We start from the raw sequence: 20,803 nt of genomic DNA, 5'->3' as shown, positions 1-20,803 counted from the left end.
CAAATATACAAAGAGTAGACATTGAGCCTCTCTCAACAATAAAACACAATTAATACAAATAAAAAGAAACAGATCTGGTGGGCTCTTGAATCATAATAAAGTTTTGAAAAAAAAGATCGATCGGTTCGATTTGTGATGCATTGTGTAAATAAACATAATCTCTTGCAAACGAGTTATTCTGTGTGTGTGAGAATATATGAACATATGATTAAACTCCTCAAAATCCGTGTAAAGTACATAAATTGCTCCGCAAAATTGACGAAAAATATAAAAATCTTGATTTACACGAAAGCAAAAATTGATGACAAAATTGGCAAAGAGCTATAACACCTTTGATTTATCGGACGAAGTGTAACTTCTACTTTTAAAAACCTTAAACACTCATAAAAGAAAAATAAAATAAATAAAGCTCCATCAAAAGCGGCCTTAATAAGTAGGAAGTGACGTCCTTCACTATTACTCTTCAATTAGGGCTGTTCACTAATTGAAACCTAGCTGTTCACCCGAAAACCGCGGCAATTACTATAGACTACTCTCTAGTCTCTAGAAGTGTAGCCCAACTAAGGCACGAATTAGCATGCAACTACGCATTCCTAATTAGGACTGTACAATTCACATTAAGCTTGATTTATTTATTTTTTTTCTTATTCTAAAAAATACGTTTCCTTTCCATTACCCTTGCCATATATTACATTATTACTACCACCTGCTTGAGTTTTTGATTGGCAGTAAAGTCTATTCTTTGTTTCAGTATTAAATGGAGGATAGTTTTAGTGGTAGTATTGGTACGACGCCCACATTCACATGTAGCCCTTCCCCTATTCTTGTTGAGGACCATGACAGTCCTGCAACGCCTTCCTCCATAAATGTCCAAAGCCCTACACCTTCCCTCCCACCAAAAAAAAAAAAACCCTAGTAATCATGGAGTCAGGGACCACTTTACAAAAGTGGAGCCTGTTTGACCTTTGATAACCCTAAATCTAAATCCTGACCCCAACTAAACGGACACACTGTATAAGCCAGAAGGTTTGGTAACATGGGCCCTGAAAGTTGCAAACTTGCAGCAGAGAGTACACATTACCCGAGGCACAAGGTTTGGTAAGATGGACCCCGAGAGTTATAGCTGAGTGTAGTGTCCACTTTACCGTCAAGGGGAGTAAATAAAATAAGCGAAACTAGAACTTCCAAACAAATCCATCAAAGGTTATCGCACCTGCTCCCCTTTCTTTTCTTTCAAAAAAAAATTATTGTATAAGAAATAAACAATACCAAACACAGAGCAAATAAAGTGAAGCGTCATCAGATCTTTTTATGGCAAGTTGAATAAACCCATTTCTATTACCAAACACAATAAGCAAATGCAAGTCAAGCGTCATCGTCTCTTTTTTATATTTATCTTTATGGCAAGTTGAATGGATCTTGATCTGGTACGGCAAATGCTAAGGTCATTGGCTGAAACGAACAGTAAACAGATGCTAGGCACCAATGACAGACACGATGAGCCTTCAACCACTCTCACGCACAGCTGTGTGTGAGTGAATGTATGCATGCATGTAAATAGGCAACATAATAATGAACCACAAAATATGTTCAGCATGATATTTGAATGCCACTATACTCATTCAAACATCAAACTTATGTATGTAGATGCTAATATAATGTCAAGCACAGAAATTCAAAGAGCTTGAGTTTAGAAGCCAACAACAATCATATAGCACTTTTTCCTGAAGACAACCATGGACGTGAACATCCAAAATTCTGTTGTTCAATTGCATAAACTACGGATTTCCTCTTCAACTCATCACCTCAAGACTATCAGCACCTCACGTCCTTGTAATTAGTGTGGTTAGGATTGAGCAATTTAAATTCCATTTGCTCGTTACATTATAATCATGGACAAGCACACTTCCTAAAGGAGATGTACTAGCAATGTCATCTGCATAACCTAGGTATACCTAACTGACGCCCGTTCACCTCTTACCACGAGATCCAGGGCCAGCCCTTGGACCTGGGAATCGTGAAAACTGCAGCCGCAAGTAATTAGAATCGGGGTCTGTTTCATCCATTTTATAACCTGTGCAATCCAAATATAAGGTCAGCACCTACACAGTTGAGATAACCAGTTATATGGCTAAGATATATAAAGCTGGGAATTTAATCATACATTTTGATTAGCCCTGTCTAATAGCGATCATTAGTAATAGTAGTAATTTTGATCACAACTACCCCATCTATCGCATTCGTTAGTAAAATCTGGAAACATGTAAACTAGACTTCTTCGCCCTCAAACCCCAATTCCCTATTTACACCTTGCATGCTTAGCATACATGACGGAATAAAATACTAAAATCATGAGAACTCGATGAAGAAGCTCACAGCATACGTTTTAGTAACCAGGCACTTGGATAAATAGTTATCGGGTAGGCTAATAAATCAAGCAAGGGGTTTAAACCTACATTTTGTTGGGTCCCTCCAAAAAGCTATCATTATCCAGAATTGCAATTTTGATGACTCATTTATAGCAGTCATTGGTGCGCAACTCAAAACTATATTAAAAAATAAGCTTCTTTGCACACATGACATTAATCTCTATTTTCACTTCTCATGCTTCGTATATCTACAATAATAATTTTGATCACAACTACCCCATCTATCGCATTCATTAGTAAAATCTGGAAACATGTAAACTAAACTTCTTTGCCCTCAAACCCCAATTCCCTATTTACACCTTGCATGCTTAGCATACGTAACGGAATCAAATACTAAAATCATGAGAACTTGATGAAGAAGCTCACAGCATACGTTTTAGTATCCAGGCACTTAGATAAACAGTTATCAGGTAGGCTAATAAATCAAGCAGGGGTTTAAACCTACATTTTGTTGGGTCCCTCCAAAAAGCTATCATTATCCAGAATTGCAATTTTGAGACAACTACTCATTTATAGCAGTCATTGGTGCGCAACTGAAAACTATGAAAAAATAAGCTTCTTTGCACAACAAACATACAAAGAATCACAGAGCAGACACTATCACTCTGATGTCTTAATTGCCAGATGAATCTGACAAGAAAATACAATAATAATAAGATAAACTTTAATTTCCCAACACTGGTACTGTAAAGAATGAAGAAGAAAAGTAAAGTGATCACCTTGTAAGGCACTCATAGCAGTTGCTGCACAGGCTGCGTTTACAAAATCCACAAAACAAAGGATAAGAGGATCTCCACCACGCTGCATTATGAATGGATCATCAGTTTAGCATGAAGAAGTCACACTTCCTACAAGCCATGATAGTGTGACAAACCGAGTCAAACTAAACAGCACAAATGGATTACAATTCAAGGTTCACTTACGTGTTTGGATTCTTTGCTCACAAGTCTCACTTCTTTGTATCCCACAAAAGGGCGGAAAATATCTAAGGTGAGGTAAAGGGAATGTGAACAACTAAATCAGAAACAAGTGAGGTTGCAGATTAAAAGACCCAGATGGAGGTACAAAAACGAGTGTATTATCTTAGCAGATCACCACATGACAAAGGATACGAGCTACCTCCCTCTTCGTGCTGTCAGGAGGAAGTCCTTCAACATATAAAGTGTTGGAGGCATCTGGAGGTAGAGGTTGTGTTTCATGTCCCGGCCTAGGTGCATCCAGTGGATGCTGACCACCAAGGCCAACATTTCTACCATTTGGAGCTAGATCAGGAGCAACAGCCCGAGGACGACCCAATACAGCAGGATCAGCTATTGGAAGAGCAGGCATTCCACTAGCAGAGGCCCTTCCCAAACCAACTCCACGAAGTGTACTGGCTTCTCCAGAAGTAAAAGAAGAAAGTTGCTTCAAAAGCAATTATGGTGCACTTCAGTGGACACATAGGTTGATGCATGAAAAGAAAAATAAGCACAGGTTAGGGGTTATGAAGTTACCGCGTTCTGGAGATAGCGGTCATAAGCGGACCCAATTGTTTTTGTATCCTTTACTGCCCGAGGTCCACCTCGATCATCATCTCGTGCTAGATAGGCATGTACCTCATAACCTGAAGGCATCCCAGAAGGCCCAAGATCTGCACATTACGGATAAGAAAGTTCTTCAATTCAATGGACTGTCTGACACAAGATGCAGACATGCAGCAAGCCAAAGTCTTCAAACTAATTTTGTAGAGACATTTGTAGATACATTTATAGACACATCATTCATAAAAGAAAATGGCAGAGACCAATTCAAAGAAAATAGAAACCCTTTGTTGATTTTAGAAACATCAGGAAGATTAACGCTTTGATTAGGATTTTAGATATTATCTCCTCTAGATAATCTATATATTTCTAATACACAGTAGAAATAGTCATGGACAATCTGGTGGGCTTCATGTGAGCCAATCACCTATAAGGTCCAAGGTTTGAATCCCCTTGGGTGCAAACAATTCATTGGGGCCGGCCTGCCAGCGAAGCCGGAGTTTTACTTAATCTGTGTGAAAGGGGCGCTTTACACGAATCTAAGGTTTACTTGTCAATGGTGGGTACATGAAAGTGGCCCTACCTTAGAGGGGTTCCTCATCATAAAATATATATATATAAATGTGAGCCAATCTCATTTCAAGAGAGCTTTGGCTGAAAGTAGCAAAAATACACCTAAAATTGACAATCTTGCCAGCTGATGCGTGCTATGCCTCTCAGCCACGATCAGATAAAATTGAAACTAAAAAATGATACACACAATAAAAATCAATGTGGTACAACAAAAAGCTCTGGGGAAAAGAAAAATTGGAATCTAATATTGGGTACAAGATGCATTACAAAGAGCAGCTAGCACCGTGGAACTAACTTCGAAGTTTTTTACTCATATTGAACACATCTTGGACTATTAACAACAAACAACTAATCACAGCCAATCCAGAAACAAAAGGTCGCACCTTGAAGCAATTGAGACAGGTGTGAGTAATGCAATACAGTTATACACAAGTAATTCTACATGTACATTAAGTGTCCATCAAGTGTCATAAAAAAATGATGTGACTTTTAAAATCACCATTGGGCGAGTGATTAATCAAATGATAATTTTAAAAGCTACATTATTTTTTTATGGACACTTGATAAACACTTAATGTACATATAGAATTATTCGTTAAACACATATTGCGAATTTTCGAGTAATTTTAAAAGTTCCTATTATGTCCCTAAAAAAATGAGGTGGATTTCAAAATTACTATTTGGTCAAAATTCAATAATGATTAATCATAAGCTCAATAATGATTTTAAAAGCCACATCATTATTGGAGGGATACAATAGGGACTTATAGCATTACTCCGAATTTTCAGCACAATCACTGATGGTTAAATGGTTTGTATCTGCTCAACTGAGTACTGCTAATGATATGGTTATTGATATTGAACCCCATTCTTAAACTAAATCAAACTGATGTAGTAAGTGAAAAGCCAGTTTTCTTGAAATTTAGCTTTATTTAATTTTAAGAGTCAAGGGTATTTTTATAATTTTAAATCTTTGAAAATGAGTTGTAGTTTTGGTCCATCAAGTCTTATCTTGGGTTTTATTGTGTTTTAGGATTTTAATTAATGGATTCTATTAGTTATTTAGTTTGCACTTAATTGTCAAAACCTATAGAGTCCAAGTCCTACTAGGATTAAGTTTAGTTTTCTATAAATATTACCATAACGCCTTCAACTAATCAGAGAATAATGAAAATTTAGCAGCAATTATGATCTTGAGATTTGTGTAATGCAATCCTTCTCTGAGGCGTGATACTGCAAAAACCCTAAGCATGATGCTTGAGAAAAATAGATGTGAGAGCATTCCTAATAGCCTCATCAAATTTTACTCATCAAAGTAGCTAAAAATCATTTTTCTCTATTCTGCTGAGCCACTTTTTTAAAATTCTCCTAGCAGCCTCACATTTTTAACTATTTACTATCACTATTCTATTTAAATAATATTTTTTTAATATTTCTTTATTCTTTCTCTATTTAATCTTTTTACAAAGAATCCTTCATGTCTATGAAATAAGGACATTATCGTGTGTGAGAGATTGGAGATGGGAAAAGAAAATGAGAGAAAAAAGGAAAAAAGTGTGCTGATCATGTGAGAGAGAAATGTGAAACAAAATTGGTGAGTGGGTTGGTGAATGAAAATGCCTCATCTAATTTGGTGAGTAATTTTAGTCATCAAATTTTTTTGGTTAAAATGGTGAAGCTGCTGGAAGTGGTTTTTCAGTGTTTTCAACAAATCGGCTCACCAAAATAGCTAAAAAACTATTTTGGTGAGGCTAATAAGAATGCTCTGATACTGAGATTATCTTCTTCTCGTTGATATCCAGTAACTTTATTTCCCTTCAAACCCAAGAATCCTAAAATAACAAACATATCACCATCAATCAAGTAGATTCTATACTACCCAAGAATTGAATTTACTGTTCTCCAGTGCCCCGGAACAGCAGCCCAAAACTTGACTTTTCTTCTTCTTTTTTATTTTTTATGAATGAGTAACTTTTCATTATCAACAATGTATCTAATTACAAAGAAACCTAAGTAGAGCTAAAGAAAAAGACAACTAAAGAGCAACCCAATTGAAGAATCCAACAAGAGTATAGAGGAAAAAACATGCAACAAAATCAAACTAAAATCCCAAATCCTACAAAGGATAACATTTCCTTTTCTTTTTTTTGATAAGTAAGAATTCATTAAAAAGCGCAGAGGGGCGCAACCCTAGTACACAGGAAGTATACAAAAGTGCCCCTAAACAGAGGAAAGAAAAGAACAAGAAAGTAAAAAGTCAGCGAACAACAAACTACTCAGGCTATGCGCCGACACCCAAAGATATAACAAATTAAGCACCTTTCTACAAATAGCCCCAACTGAAAACTCCACATCCTCAAAAAACCTAGAATTTCTCTCACACCACAAGCCCCACAAAACAAATAAAGGAACCTGCTTCCAAATACGAAAAACAGGACCACAACCCAACAAAGAGCCCCAACCCCTCAATAAATCCACAACACTACTAGGCATAACTCACTCAACCCCAAACAAGCTATAAAAAAAACTCCAAACAACCCGTGCCACATCACAATGAAAAAGAAGGTGATCAACGGACTCCTCATGCTTTTTACACATAACACACCACTAAACCACTACAATACCACGCCTACGTAAATTGTCATGAGTTAAGATCTTTCCTTTAGTGGCCTTAAACTTACTTTTTTTTTTTTATAAGTAATAAACCAATCTTATTAAAAAAAGTGTAAGGCGCCGCTTGGTACACTAGAAGTATACAAAGAAAACACCTAGTTAGAAAGAGAAAAGCAAACGAGAAAGTCAACAAAAGAAAAGGACAAAAAGTGGACATAAGCCGTAATCCAAAAGTACAAAGGTAGAACGAGAAAAGAATCTCTTCCAATGTACTTTCCAAGTTCTCAAAGCTCCTATTGTTCTTTCACTCCATAAGCACCAAAAAAGGCAAATATGCACCATTTGCCAAACCACAGCGCTCATTGGCCTTCCAGAGGACCACCAACAAGCAAGCAAGTCGATAACCCGTCTGGAAATAACCCAAGACATCCCGAAACGACTGAAGAGAGCTCCACAAAGCAGAAGCCACATTGCAGTGAAGAAGGAGATGATCCATGAACCCCTCAGTCTTCTTACACGTATAGCATTTGTTTATCACGATAACATGCCATTTTCTAAAGTTGTCCAGGGTAAGAATTTTGCCAAGAGCTGCGGTCCACACAAAGAAGGCAACCCTTGAGGGGGCTTGAGTGCGCCAAACACTTTTCCAAGGAAAGCTGCTACTTCCAGAGCAAGCTAAGGAGTAAAAGGACTTAACCTTGAACACATCTTTTTTGGAGGAGAGCCACCACAACTTGCCTTCACCGTCTCTTCTCACTTTGACCGAGTGCAATACTCTGAAGAAAGAAACAAAAACATCCACCTCCCAATCGCAAGCCTCCCTAGTGAAGCTCACGTTCCAATGGTTGGAGTCGCCCAAATGCTCCAAATCATCCGAAACAGTGGCGTCCTTTACACGGGCAATACCAAATAAAGCTGAAAAAGCTACTTTAAGAGCCATGTCCCCACACCGCAAAGTCTAAGGTCCTTTGGCTAAAAGAATGTGACAAATGCACAAAGTTCTTTCATCGGATTGCTAACTCGAACAGGAGATCCAACTCCATAAATCTTTGTCTGTTAATGGCTCAGTCACTTTAGATCAACTGGCCATCAGAGAACATATTATTCAATTTTATGAGTCCTTTTGTTTTTTAGCAATACAACTGGAGGCCTAGGTTGGATGGCGTTGCTTTCAACTCTTTAGCTACGGAGGAGGCCTATCAATTGGAGCTTCCTTTTGAGGAAATGGAGGTCCTAGAGGTGGTGAAAGGTATGAACCAAGATAAGGTTCCAGGTCCCGATGGCTTCCCCATAGCTTTTTTCCAAGACTGCTAGGACGTGATCAAATCTGATATCATGGGGGTCTTTTCTGATTTCCATGCTTATAGCAAATTTGTGAAAAGCCTCAACGCCTCCTTCATTGCCTTAATCCCCAAGTCTCTTGGGGCAACTGATCTCCCAGACTTTCGGCCTACTAGCCTCGTGAGTGATGTTTATGAGATCATTGCTAAAGTTATTGCTAATAGAATGAGTCCCATTATGGAGAAGATTATCTCAAAGCCTCAGAACGCTTTTGTTTAAGGTAGACATATTTTGGATTCGGTCCTCATAGCCAGCGAATGTTTGGATAGCCGTATCAAGTTTGGTATTCCTGGGGTGCTTTGCAAGCTGAATATTACGAAGGCTTTTGACCACATCAACTGGAAGTTCTTATTGTACATGTTGAAAAAGATGCAGTTTTTGGGAAAAATGGGTCTCTAGGATATCACACTGCATTTCCTCGGTGTGCTTCTCAGTTTTGGTTAACGGTTCGTCGGCTGGCTTCTTTAATAGTTCTAGAGGGCTGAGACAGGGCGATCCTCTCTCTCCCCTCCTATTTGTAGTTGTCATGGAGGCTTTGAGCAAAATGCTTTTTGTTACTGTTAACAGTGGTCGTCTCTCAGGCTTTTCTATGGGTTCAGCTTCCCGTGGGCAACATCTCACACTTGTTGTTTGCGGATGACACCTTGGTCTTCTATGAGGCTAACCCTAGCCACCTTCGCTACCTACGTGTTCTCTTATTATGCTTTGAAGCTGTCTTTGGCTTAAAGTCAATTTGGCCAAATCCCTCTTGGTCCCTATTGGCAACGTGGATAATGCTGTTGAGTTGGTTGTCATCTTGGGCTGCAGGACTTCCTCTCTGCCCCTGAAGTACCTTGGTATGCCGCTTGGGGCGTGTTACAAGGCTAAGTCTATCTGGGATGGTATCGTGGTTAAGATGGAGCGTCGCTTGGCCAGTTGGAAAATGTTGTATTTGTCCAAGGGTTCTTTTCTTCTCTTTTCTTCTTTGTTTCTCCTTCAAACTTTACTATCTCCTTTATCCACTTAAAAAGCATAAAATTCCCTAAATTTTTTGCCAACCCTTCTCCACCATGAAACCCTAACCTTAGTTCTTCAATGTCCTAAAACACCCGCTGACCAAAAAAAAACCCTGCAACCTAAAACGCGACTTAAATCCTATTTTCCCGCCACTTTAAAAGCCATCAACATTTGATCTTTTCCTAAGTTGACCTGTAGACCCTAGATCACCTTTCCAAAACTTTAGACCTTCAAAGCCAAATTCTTTCTTATAAACTTTGCTACCAATCCAGGACTCGCTCTGTTGTTGCTACCCTACACTTTGACATCAAAGCCCTTTGTCCTACATAACAAATCCAACAGGAAAGGCTATCTATGATATTTTCCTACACCTACTTGTCAAAAAAAAATGATATTTTCCTACACCATCATTAGCATTCTGACAGTACGGTGATTCAATGAAGAAATACTGAATGTCAAAGCCTATGCCAATAATTTAGTAATGTATTCATACAAAAATACACACAGTAAGTATGCTTGTGTAGGAACACGTGTAGACACACAAATGGACACGTGTGTGAGTGATAAAATACAATAATATGATAAATACAACAACAATACAAAGGATTTTCTTTTCTTATGATACAACAATCAATCTAGATTTGTGTGTGTGTGATAAAATACAATAATATGATAAATACAACAATAATTTTTTTTTTCCCCCCTTATAATGTACCAATCAATCTGGATTTGTGTGTGAGATAAAATACAATAATATGATAAATAATACAACAATAAAAAAGATTTTGTTTCTTATGATACAACCACCAATCTGGATTTGTGAATTTTTTTAACAAAACATCAATCCACCTTTGAATTCGTTATTAGTATTTTGATTTAAGTGAAGGGTTTTTTTAATTAGTAAATTGATTTCATTAGAAACCAATTAGTGCACCCAAGTACACAGGAAGTATACTAGAGTAAACAGAAAAAGAAAAGAGATCATAAAAGTCATGAAAACTAAAAATGTGAAAACAATCATAAGCAACTATCCACTGAAACAAGGTATTATTAAAAAAATAAAAATAAAATAAAAATAAAAGCCTTCAGTTTCACCACTGTCCTCTCATTGTCTTCAAAGCTCCAGCCATTTCTTATGTACCACATCAAACAAAGCAGGATCATCTTCCACAAAGCTTCACTTTGAGAGTTACCAATCTTTCTTCTCCAATAAACGAGTAGATCTCTCACCCACCTAGGCATGACCCCCGCTAAGTTGCATAAACCAAAGATAAAGTACTATAAGGCACTACCTATCTCACAATGGAGTAAAAGATTGTCAACGGTTTCCCCACACTTCTTACACATGCAGCACCAATCTACTACAACAATATTTCGCTTTCTTAAATTGTCCACTGAAAGTATCTTACCTAAAGCGGCAGACCAAATGAGGAAAGCCACTCTCAAAGGAACCTTCCTCTGCCAAACAAACCTCTATGAGAAGGGATTGTCATGGGGGGATCAAGACATTATAAAACGATTTTACATCAAACAACCCTTTCATGGAAGGGTTCAAACAAAGCTTGTCAGCACCATCTTGAACCAACTTAATGGAATACCATCGGTTGAAAAACGAGATAAAGAATTCCAACTTCAAATTTTGCACCGGTCTAACAAAATTAATGTTCCACCGACGAGAGCCGTTAGAGAACTGAAGATGATCAGCCATGGACGCATCCCTAAAGCAAGCAATGCTATACAACTCTGGAAACACTGCCTTAAAGGGCCGTTCCTCACACAACACGTCGTGCCAGAATCTAATCTTGGAGCCATCACCCAACTTGAATCTAGAAAATCTAGAGAACTCCTCCCATCCCCTCCTAATGAACTTCCACAGACCCACCCCATAAGAATGAAAGACTTCGTTAGAGCACCGCCCACCCCACCCCACTGACTACGATATTTCACTGCCACTACCCTTCTCCAGAGAGCCTTTCTCTCATAGGTGTAACGCCATGACCACTTCCTTAAAAGGGCTCGAATGAACATATGCAAATTTTGAACCCCCAAACCCCCCTCAAAGATCGAAGAACATACCTTGGGCCATCTCACCAAGTGGAATTTGGTCTCTTCACCCATAGCTCTCCACAAAAAATCTCAATGCAAGTTCTCAATTCAACTAGCAACGCCAGGCGGAAGGGAAAACAAAGACAAGTAGGTAGGGAAATTAAATAAAATGCTCCTGATTAAAGTAATCCTACCCCCTTTAGACAAGTACAACCGCTTCCAACTAGCCAAACAACATTCCACCTTCTCAATAAAAAATAAAAAATAATGCCATTCCAAATAGGTTTGGCTTTAGAAGAGGCAGCCAAAGGAAGACCAAGGCACTTCATAGGCAAAGACAAGACCCTACAACCCAAAATTCTAGCCAAACCTTCTCCGTTATTGATCAAACTTACAGGAACCAACTTTGACTTAGCCAAATTGATCTTCAAGCCTGAGACAACTTCAAAACATAAGAACAAGCATCACAATTTTTTTTTTCCAAGTAGAACAAGCATTACAAATGACAGAGGTAGTCTAGGTCTGATCCACAAAAAATTAAAGTGGCATCTGTAAACAGAAGATGAGAGATATCAAAAGCACCGTCTCCAATCCCCACCAAAAATACCAGACAACAAACCCCCACTCACTGCAGCATAAATCATCTTACCCAAAGCCTCAATCACAATGACAAACAGTAGTGGAGACAAAGGATCCCACTGTCTCAAGCCACAAGACCTACTAAAAAACACCAGTGAGAGTGACATTCACCAAAACAAAAAAAAAAAACCGCACTGAAGAGATACAATGGGCTATCCAAGGACACCATTTTCCCCCAAAACCGCTCCTCCTCGCATCTACAATAGAAAATCCCAACTAACATGATTATAAGCTTTTCCTCAGTCCAATTTGCAAAGCACACCTGGCTCCTCAGATTAAAGTTTAGGTTTTAGACTTAAACAAAGCTCCCAATGGAAGACCTAGGTATTTCATAGGCAAATAAGAGACCCTGCAACCTATAATATTAGCCAGGCCTTCAACATTATTGACATTGCCAATGGGAACCAACTCTAATTTAGCCAAATTTATCTTTAAACCTGAGACCGCTTCAAAGCATAAGAACAAACAACGCAAGTTACAAAGATGATCTAAGTTTGCCCCGCATAATATCAAAGTGTCGCCCGCAAACAAAAGGTGGAAAATGTAAAAGGCAACCAACATTCCCAAACCCTAATGCCTCCTTAACAATAACAAATAGCAAGGGAGACGAAGGTTTCCCTATCTCAAACTACGAAAAATACTAAAAAAACCGATCGGAGTGCTGTTCACTAATACAAAAAAGCGCACAAAAAAATACAACTATGCTATCCAATTACACCAATTCTCCCCAAAACCACATCCATTCAGCATATGCAACAAAAAATCCTAATTGACATGATTATAAGCCTTTTCAATCTTCAACTTACACATCACATCTGGTTCCCTGGATCTGATCCTGCTATCAAGGTACTTGTTGGCTATGAGAACAAAGTCTAGAATCCGCCTACCCTTGATGAAAGCATTTTGAAGCTTGGAAATGATTTTCTCCATTACTATTTTCAACCTATTAGCTATAACTTTGGTAATAATTTTGTAAACTCCACCCATTAAGCTAATAGGTCGAAAGTCCATAATATCAACGACCCCTGATTTCTTTGGAATAAGAGCAATAAAAGTGGCATTGTGGCTTTTTTCAAACATCTTTGGCATGAAAATCATGGAAAATATTCATGATATCAACTTTAAGAACATCCCAACAAGCTTGGAAAAAATCACAGTAAAGTCGTCAAGGCCTGAGTACTTGTCACTGTTTAGGGCTTTCACCACCTCAAAGACCTTATCTTCCTCAAAAGCTCTCTCCAACCAAATGGCCTCATCCTCTCCAATGGAATGAAAAGCATGGTCATCCAACCAAGGCCACCAACTGAACCGTTCGGTAAACAAGCTACCGTCGACTGCACAATGTGTTCTCTGATCTCAATATGATCTTAAGAAACTATACCATTAACCAACTGTTCAATGGAACTATCCTTCTTTTTGAATTGGCCCCTCGATGGAATAACTTTGTGCATTTGTCACCCTCTCTTAACCACAATGCCCTCAATTTCTGCCTCCAACTCACCTCCTCCAAAAGAGTTATCCTCTCCAAATCATTAATCACTATAGCCCTCCTCATTTTCTCATCCTCACTTTTAACACTCTTCTTCCAAACCCTCAAGAACCCGTAAATCATCCAAAAGAAGCTTTTTCTTTCTCTCTACATTGCCAAACACCTCATTCCAAACTCTTAAACAAACTTTCAATGCCATAAGTTTGCGAGCCAAAATGTAACTTGAAGAACCTTGAAAGTGATAAGTCCACCACTATTTCACCCTATCCAGAAAACACTCTGATTTTACTCCATGAAGCCCTCCACAATTGAAAAGGATAGGGAAATGATCTGAGCACAGTCTAGTCAACCTCTTTTAGGTCACTTTAGGAAACTGGACTTCCGAATAAGAAGAAATAAGAAATCTATCAATTCTAGACCAAAGGGGACGGTCCCCATTGTTTGACCACGTAAAAGAACTTCCTATAAGAGAAATATCCATGAGTCCCTACTCAAAAATGAAATCTGAGAACTCTACCACAACTGGGCCGAGACGAGCTTCACCCATCTCTCACTAGGTAGACGAGTGACGATGAAATCCCCCCAATGCACCAAGGCAAGTTCCGCCAACTAAGCAAATTAGCTAATTTATCCCATAAAAGCCTTCTATCACAATCGTAATTAGGGCCATAAACACTTGCAAAAGCCCAAGAAAATTGATTTTCGACATTTCTAAAAGAACAAGCAACAGAAAACTGTTATGGGTCTGTTACTTGAGGAATGCCCTAGCTAGAGGTAGAGGGCGAGTATGGTGGTAGGATCACTGAGCCAGCTCATCTATTCACACGTGGCAAGGAATAGTCTAGAACGTTGGTGGAGAACATCATCCGAATCTATGTTATTTCTTTTCCAGTATTTTTAGCTTGTCGTTTAGCATCTTTTTCCCTTATTGCATTTTATGTAATTCCTTAGATTTCTAGAAGGAATATCATAGCTGTACATTCTGTTAGATTTCCTAACCGAATGCAACGGCTACTTAAGGCGAGCTAGAGGAGGAGAATGGATATGAAAAAGAATTCTGAGTTGCTAAATTGTATCCAGGAGACTAGAGCTTTCGAATGCTATCCTTTTAATGAATTCCAGTTTTTTACCCATTTGATTTCCTCTCTTTCTTCTCCAAATTCTCTAAAAAAGCCCTAAAGAAAACAAGCACCTTAAAAAAACTCCCCCACACACTCTTCGATTTTTTCCACCACCCTCCTATCCCACATAAGCAAAATACCACCAAGGACCCCTTGAATCTAAACAACACCAATTTACATGACGGCAACCCCACAAGCTACACACAATACTACAAGACATAAGCCGTATAGTTTCCTGAAGACAAATAAGATATGCCTTCCATTCTCTGAGTAAATTTCTAAGGCACCTATCACCCTCATTTAACTCACTTAGATTTTAGGATAACAATCAAGGCTTCATGAAAAATCCAAGAACTGCTCAGAGAATGGAAGACAATCTTTTTAATTCTACTTTTTTGGCTGATTTGGAGTTGGAAACCAACTCCTCCCAGTTATGACTCACTTCAATGACTGTTGACAAAGCCATGAGCTCCCCTTCAAACCACTCACTTGATAATCCATCATAATGGCGGATTTTTTCACCTTCAACAGGACCCAACCTAATGTTGTTGGCCTTGAACACTCACAATTGTCATTCTCACCAAGGGGACAACAAATCAAAGGCTCCCAAACAATGGGTTCCCCACAAGAGCATAAAACCAATTCTGAACATGGTAGATGATTCCCATCATCAAGCCCAACGAAAGTGGCAGAATCTTTAACACCCAAAAAACTAACATCTCCTCCCTAGGAACCAACCCGCTCTCCTTACCCAGATTGAGTGACCTACCTCCTCACCCACATTAAGATAGCCCCCCCCCCCCCCCCCCCCCCCAAAACAAGAAGTTGCTCAAAAAGTGATGACAACGGAAACATATCCAAGCCCAACGAGATCCTTTTACCCCTTTTAACTCCATTGTCCAATCAGAATCAGAAGCATTTAAAGGGTTACCTCATCAACAAAAAGGCCCACTATGTGCGTTAATAGGATCCAACACTAAAGTCTCATTTTCCATCACCAAACCAACCACCCACCCACAAGTATTATCATTGGGGATAGAATCTGCGCCAAAATCTAAGTCTTGTCCAAACCTGATAAACTTGCCAAACAACAAGATTCATCATTAGAAGCCATGACTGGGAACTTAGCATTAAAAAAGACCTTCGCTACCCAACTGCTAGCGAAATCTAATCTTAGGGATTGAACAAGAGACTGTGATTGAGCGTCCTCCGATGAGACCTTAGATAGAACACCTTCGGCAACATAGCCGACACCATCATCACTGAACATAATGGCGAAGCACTCAGAAGTACATCAGCCCGAATGGAGCCCAGGCTTGCACCTGCACAACCCACACCAGTACCCGAGACCAACCCCAAGTTAGCACAAACCCCAGCCCGCAATTTCAAGTTCCACTTAAGGGTGGGTTTGACCCTGGGCCAGGTCGTGCTTTTAACATGGACCACTAACGGGCCTTACCTTATCACCCGTGCCTTTTTTATATGTTTTTCCTAAGGGAAGGGGGAAGGAAAAATTCGAACTACTATCATCTGCTTTATAAAGCGTGGTCCTCGGCCGATTGAACTATCCCTTAGAGTCTACCCTCGCCTTTTGTTTGACCCAACAACAAAGGTTTGGGTTTAAAAGCACTAGACAAGGCCTTCAAAGCTAGGCTAGGCTTCAGCCCCGCCACACCTTCCCCTATTGGGCTAAATTAAACCCTTAACCTAGTGAGACCCAGGCTTACATCCATACGCACGGTCCAACTCTTCTCTCAAACATGCCATCTAGGCTCACATATCACAACAAACACATTTGTCTCTTCTAGCACCCTTGAGCCACTCGCCCCTTCTGCCACGCAGGCTATTTGACAACTGCCTATAGCGAAAAACTTGGACAGACCTCCCTAGTCCCTCCTCGACAGTTAGTGCATCGTACCATCAACCTATTGTGTCCTGGGTGGCCACAAGAGTCCTTCCAAGAAAAAATTCTGAAGTTTTTACTTCGACATCTTAGAGGACAAAGATAAGAGACAGAAGAAAACAATAAGTACCACTCGACTAGTAATAAGAAGGTTGGTGGTAAGTCTGAATAAGCTAACATTGACATGAAGACTATAAAAACCCTATTAACCAATTAATATTGTATATATTACCAATGAACAAAGTATGAAGCATGTCAATCAATATTCTTCAAAAGAGTACACAAGCTAGGTAGGATGAAACAAAAAAAATTATGACACTTGAAATGCCCTAGTGGACAACAACTAACATAACCTGGATGCATTCCAGATTTTAGGTTTAAAATGAGATATGTTTAAAGGTTGTAACTTGAAAACCAAACTGTAGTATTACTAGTCATAATAATAGTAGAAGCAAGAATAAGAATAATCAATTAAAAACAAGAAAAAAGAAACTGGATAATTATTACATAATAAATACATATGCATCAACAAAATTTCTACATGTCAATTACTAAAAAACATTTGAGTAGAAAACTAACTACACTCGAGGCTTTATTGACAATCCATATAAATTGGAATTCATAGGCACCAATCAACAGAAACCATCTCCTTGTAACTTTGAGATCTCGTTTGCAATATTCACTGATTTCTTACCACCTTCAAAGACAAGATGTGAATAAATTCAAACAAGTCAACTATCAACCATTGGAAAACTTCTCCCTGCCTTGACCAAACTTTAATAACATCCACTGAGTTCTAAGTTAAAACTTTCCCTAGTCAAATGTTAACATCTAAATTTTGCTCCCATACTGTAACTAACCAAAAAAATAAAATAAGTGTTTAACTCAAATTTTCACCCAAAACATACGAAGGGGGATTTTTTTTTTTTGAAAAAAAAAAAAAACAAAAGGACAAATGAGAAACAAAATACATCTCAATAAAAAGATAAGAAGCGTAAGCAGAGACGCAGCTTAAGGAAAAATGGCATGAAAGACTAAAATTATAGACACAACATTCATCACCCAAAACATGATGAATAAGCATAATATAACACATTGCATAAGCATAATATGGCATGAAAGACGCAACATTATGTGCAAAGATAAAACCAAAAGGAGTAAGGATAGGTCAAAACAAATAAAAGATAACACCCGGCATCCAGAAAAATAGATTTTGGTTATCTTCTTAAAAAATCAGAGGATATACTTGGAAGCAAAATTCATCACCCAAAACATAATAAAATCTACTCTTCAAGAGTTGTAATTGACTGATTGACAATTCCTGACAGAAAACTAAACTGTGGTGTTGGGATTTACCGGTGAAAAAAGGTAACATCAACAAGCTTAATTACTTCAAAAAAATAAAAACATGAACTTGAAGGCAGCCCTTATTCAACAGAACTTATAGATTACTTTAGTTACCATCTAAAAACTGAATATTCAAAGGAATTATTAACAGCTGATATATGGAGTTATCTTTTTTGATAAGTGACAGCTGATATATGGAGTTATCTATCATAAATGCTGCAAAAAATCTAAATCAATTATTCACCAGTCAATAAACTTCATGATCTCTAGAAATAGGTATTCAAATCTTCAGTGTATCAGCAGAGCAAATTTGGTGTGAACTCATCCATTCGGTGCCTATTTAGACAACATGGAGAATAGGAACAAGGAACACGCAAATGGAAGTTTAGTCTCTGATGCCAAAAAATACAAATGCTAACATTAGGAATGACTGAACGACATCAAAGGACGTACAGATGCAAAAGGTTAGATTATGACAAGATCACAATGCTGCAAAGCTGTATAATCACTTCGTATACAGCTTAAACCCATCTAATCATGCTAATTGGCAATCCAACCGCATACAAATCACAGAAAAGAAATGGTTTAGCAGTGAGGATCGAAAAAATCAACCGAAGCCTTTGCATCACGTTAACGACTCCAATGTAAACAAATGCACAGAAGTTTTACTTCAATCCCAAACGCATTAAGTAAAAAATTTGCAAATAAAATGATAAAGCGATTAAACATTATATCCCCTTTACTCATATATTTTAAGGGTTCCACGACCAGTCCAAGAAATTAGAAGCTAATTTTAAGATAACACACTAGTGAACACAATCCACACTGAGACTAATCGAGTAGCTCTCGCATAAGCAGTGGCAACCAAAGCTCGAAGGTGGTATTAAATAACAAAAAACAAAAATGTAGTAAAACCTAATAAAATAAGAAATAGAGCACAAATGAAGTAAAGGGCGAACCATAATCAGAACGAGGTCGTTTAACCAGCCCGGCTGAGGGGAGCAGAGGTGGTTGTTGCCGATTCCAGTACCCATCCGCCATATCGTATTTCTGCAATTTCAGCGAGACAAATTTATAGAGAGAGAGTGTAAAAAGAAATAATCAGCCAAAACAAAACCCTAAATTTTGAGAGGACCTTTGGCGTGGAACTCAGGGATTGGCGGAAACCCTAGCTGCAAATGCAAAAGCACAGTCTCTCTGCTCTGTTCTCCTCTCTTGTTTTTCGCTCTTCGGGGGCGAGTTTCAGCTCAATCACTTCTTACTACTATTCAAACAAAAATTCTACAAAAACGCACCCGGTGTGTTTATGGGTTCAGTACTTCAGTGTGGTAGGCCTCACTCTCGCCTAGATGGTGAGGGCATTTGTGTCCCGCCACGTTAGGGGTAGTCATCACGTGCGAAAGACGTGATCCCATTGTGTGGCCAAGCGCGAGCGTGTTTACCTTTGATTTTCTAACTTCATACAAAGTTACAAACCGTGCAAATTACAATGACGATTCTTTCCCCCGTATAAAGAGGAAGATCTAGTTCCTCTCAATAAAAAAAGAAAGAAGAAAAAGAGGAAGATCTAGTAAAAGAGAATACTATTGGAAATGCTACAAAGAATATAGTTGTAGAGGCACATCGTGCTTAAAAATTCGCATTTCCATAAACTTTTGAGGCAATCCTGAAGGAAGTAACCCTCTAAGGGTATATGAATTCAACGGAGCAATCTTTCAATTTATTATAAGGTCTTTGTGTCGCAGTGAGTCTCTTTTCATGATAATACTATCAATATGGCGATCACGGGCTACAGACACTGCTAGAAGAGTTGCTGAAGCTTCTCCTAAGTAGGGGTGTGCAAAACCCGCAATCCCCGTCCCGCCCCGCAGCACCCGCCCTACCCCGCCCCGCAGAGGACCGGGTTTTCAAGTTTTTTTGCGGGTTAGGGTCTTAATTTGAGAAATTTATGTGGGGCGGGACGGGTTGCGGGTTTAGCCTTTTAAAAAATGCGAGTCCCCACCCCGCCCCGCCCCGTACCGCACAAAAGAGAAAAAAAGAAATAAAGAAATAAAAAAGGGGTCCACTAGCTCATTTCATTGTGTGAGAAATACAATTTTTATGGTTCAATTTCATGGGATGTTAAAGTGTACACATTTTTATTGTATTGTTATTTGAAATAATCTTTTCATTACTTCTAAAAAAGACAAGAAAATTGATTAAACGGAATAGTGAAATATTATAACTTTTTATTCTTTACATTTATTCAATTATGCTTTGTTGATGGGAGAAAATAGAAATCATGTTTCTTATAATTTTATCTTATAATTAATAGGGCTTTTAGTTTAAAAGACTAATTCCATAGAAAATGTTCTTGAATGGAAATATGAATATAATTTTTTATTTATAAAACCAATATTTTTTTGAATTTTTATTTTTTTACAAAATAAAATCAAAATTACGTAAATGCCACTCAAAATACCCGCCCCACCCCGCGCGAACCCGCCCTGCAGTGATACGCCCCGCACGGTTAGTCTTTATCAAGTGCGGTTTGCAGGTTGAAAATTTTCAACCCGCAAAGGTGCGGGGCGGGGCCAAAAAAGGCGGAAACTTGCCCCACCCCGCCCCATGCACACCCCTACTCCTAAGGTCGGATTGCAAGGGAAAGACTACGATGCTAGTAAACATAATGGATCCTTTGGAATTATAACCTACAATTGCACCAATAAAGAAATTATCTCTAATAGCAACATCAAATTCTATTCATTACTAATCATTTTAACCTTTTGGGCTATTTGGAGGGCATT

The 20,803-nt window shown here is 38.5% G+C and overlaps 1 protein-coding gene across 1 annotated transcript; it reads right to left on the bottom strand.

Moving 5' to 3' along the window:
* Nucleotides 1–1,684: 1,684 nt before the first annotated feature.
* On the bottom strand, nucleotides 1,685–19,322 carry LOC133866699 (RNA-binding protein 2-like). The gene is made up of 7 exons (XM_062303317.1): nucleotides 19,153–19,322; nucleotides 18,977–19,067; nucleotides 3,923–4,059; nucleotides 3,542–3,833; nucleotides 3,353–3,414; nucleotides 3,149–3,230; nucleotides 1,685–2,074 (listed from the first exon to the last, which is right to left on the bottom strand). Exons 2-7 carry the CDS (start codon nucleotides 19,056–19,058, stop codon nucleotides 1,971–1,973), a joined length of 759 nt encoding a protein of 252 aa, XP_062159301.1. The 5' UTR covers nucleotides 19,059–19,067; nucleotides 19,153–19,322; the 3' UTR covers nucleotides 1,685–1,970.
* Nucleotides 19,323–20,803: the final 1,481 nt, after the last annotated feature.

Source organism: Alnus glutinosa, chromosome 4 (assembly GCF_958979055.1).
Source record: "Alnus glutinosa chromosome 4, dhAlnGlut1.1, whole genome shotgun sequence".
In the NCBI taxonomy this organism is placed as follows: domain Eukaryota; kingdom Viridiplantae; phylum Streptophyta; class Magnoliopsida; order Fagales; family Betulaceae; genus Alnus; species Alnus glutinosa.
Note: the sequence above shows the minus strand (reverse complement) of the source record. Positions and strands in the feature narration are given on the sequence as shown.

Coding starts and splice junctions, on each gene's coding strand:
- LOC133866699 (XM_062303317.1), bottom strand. CDS start 19,058: ATGGCGGATGGGTACTGGAATCGGCAACAACCACCTCTGCTCCCCTCA. Junction 4,060..18,976: donor ACGACCTCGTTCTGATTATG/GTTCGCCCTTTA, acceptor CGTAATGTGCAG/ATCTTGGGCCTTCTGGGATG. Junction 3,415..3,541: donor CACGAAGAGGGAGGTAGCTC/GTATCCTTTGTC, acceptor ACCTCACCTTAG/ATATTTTCCGCCCTTTTGTG.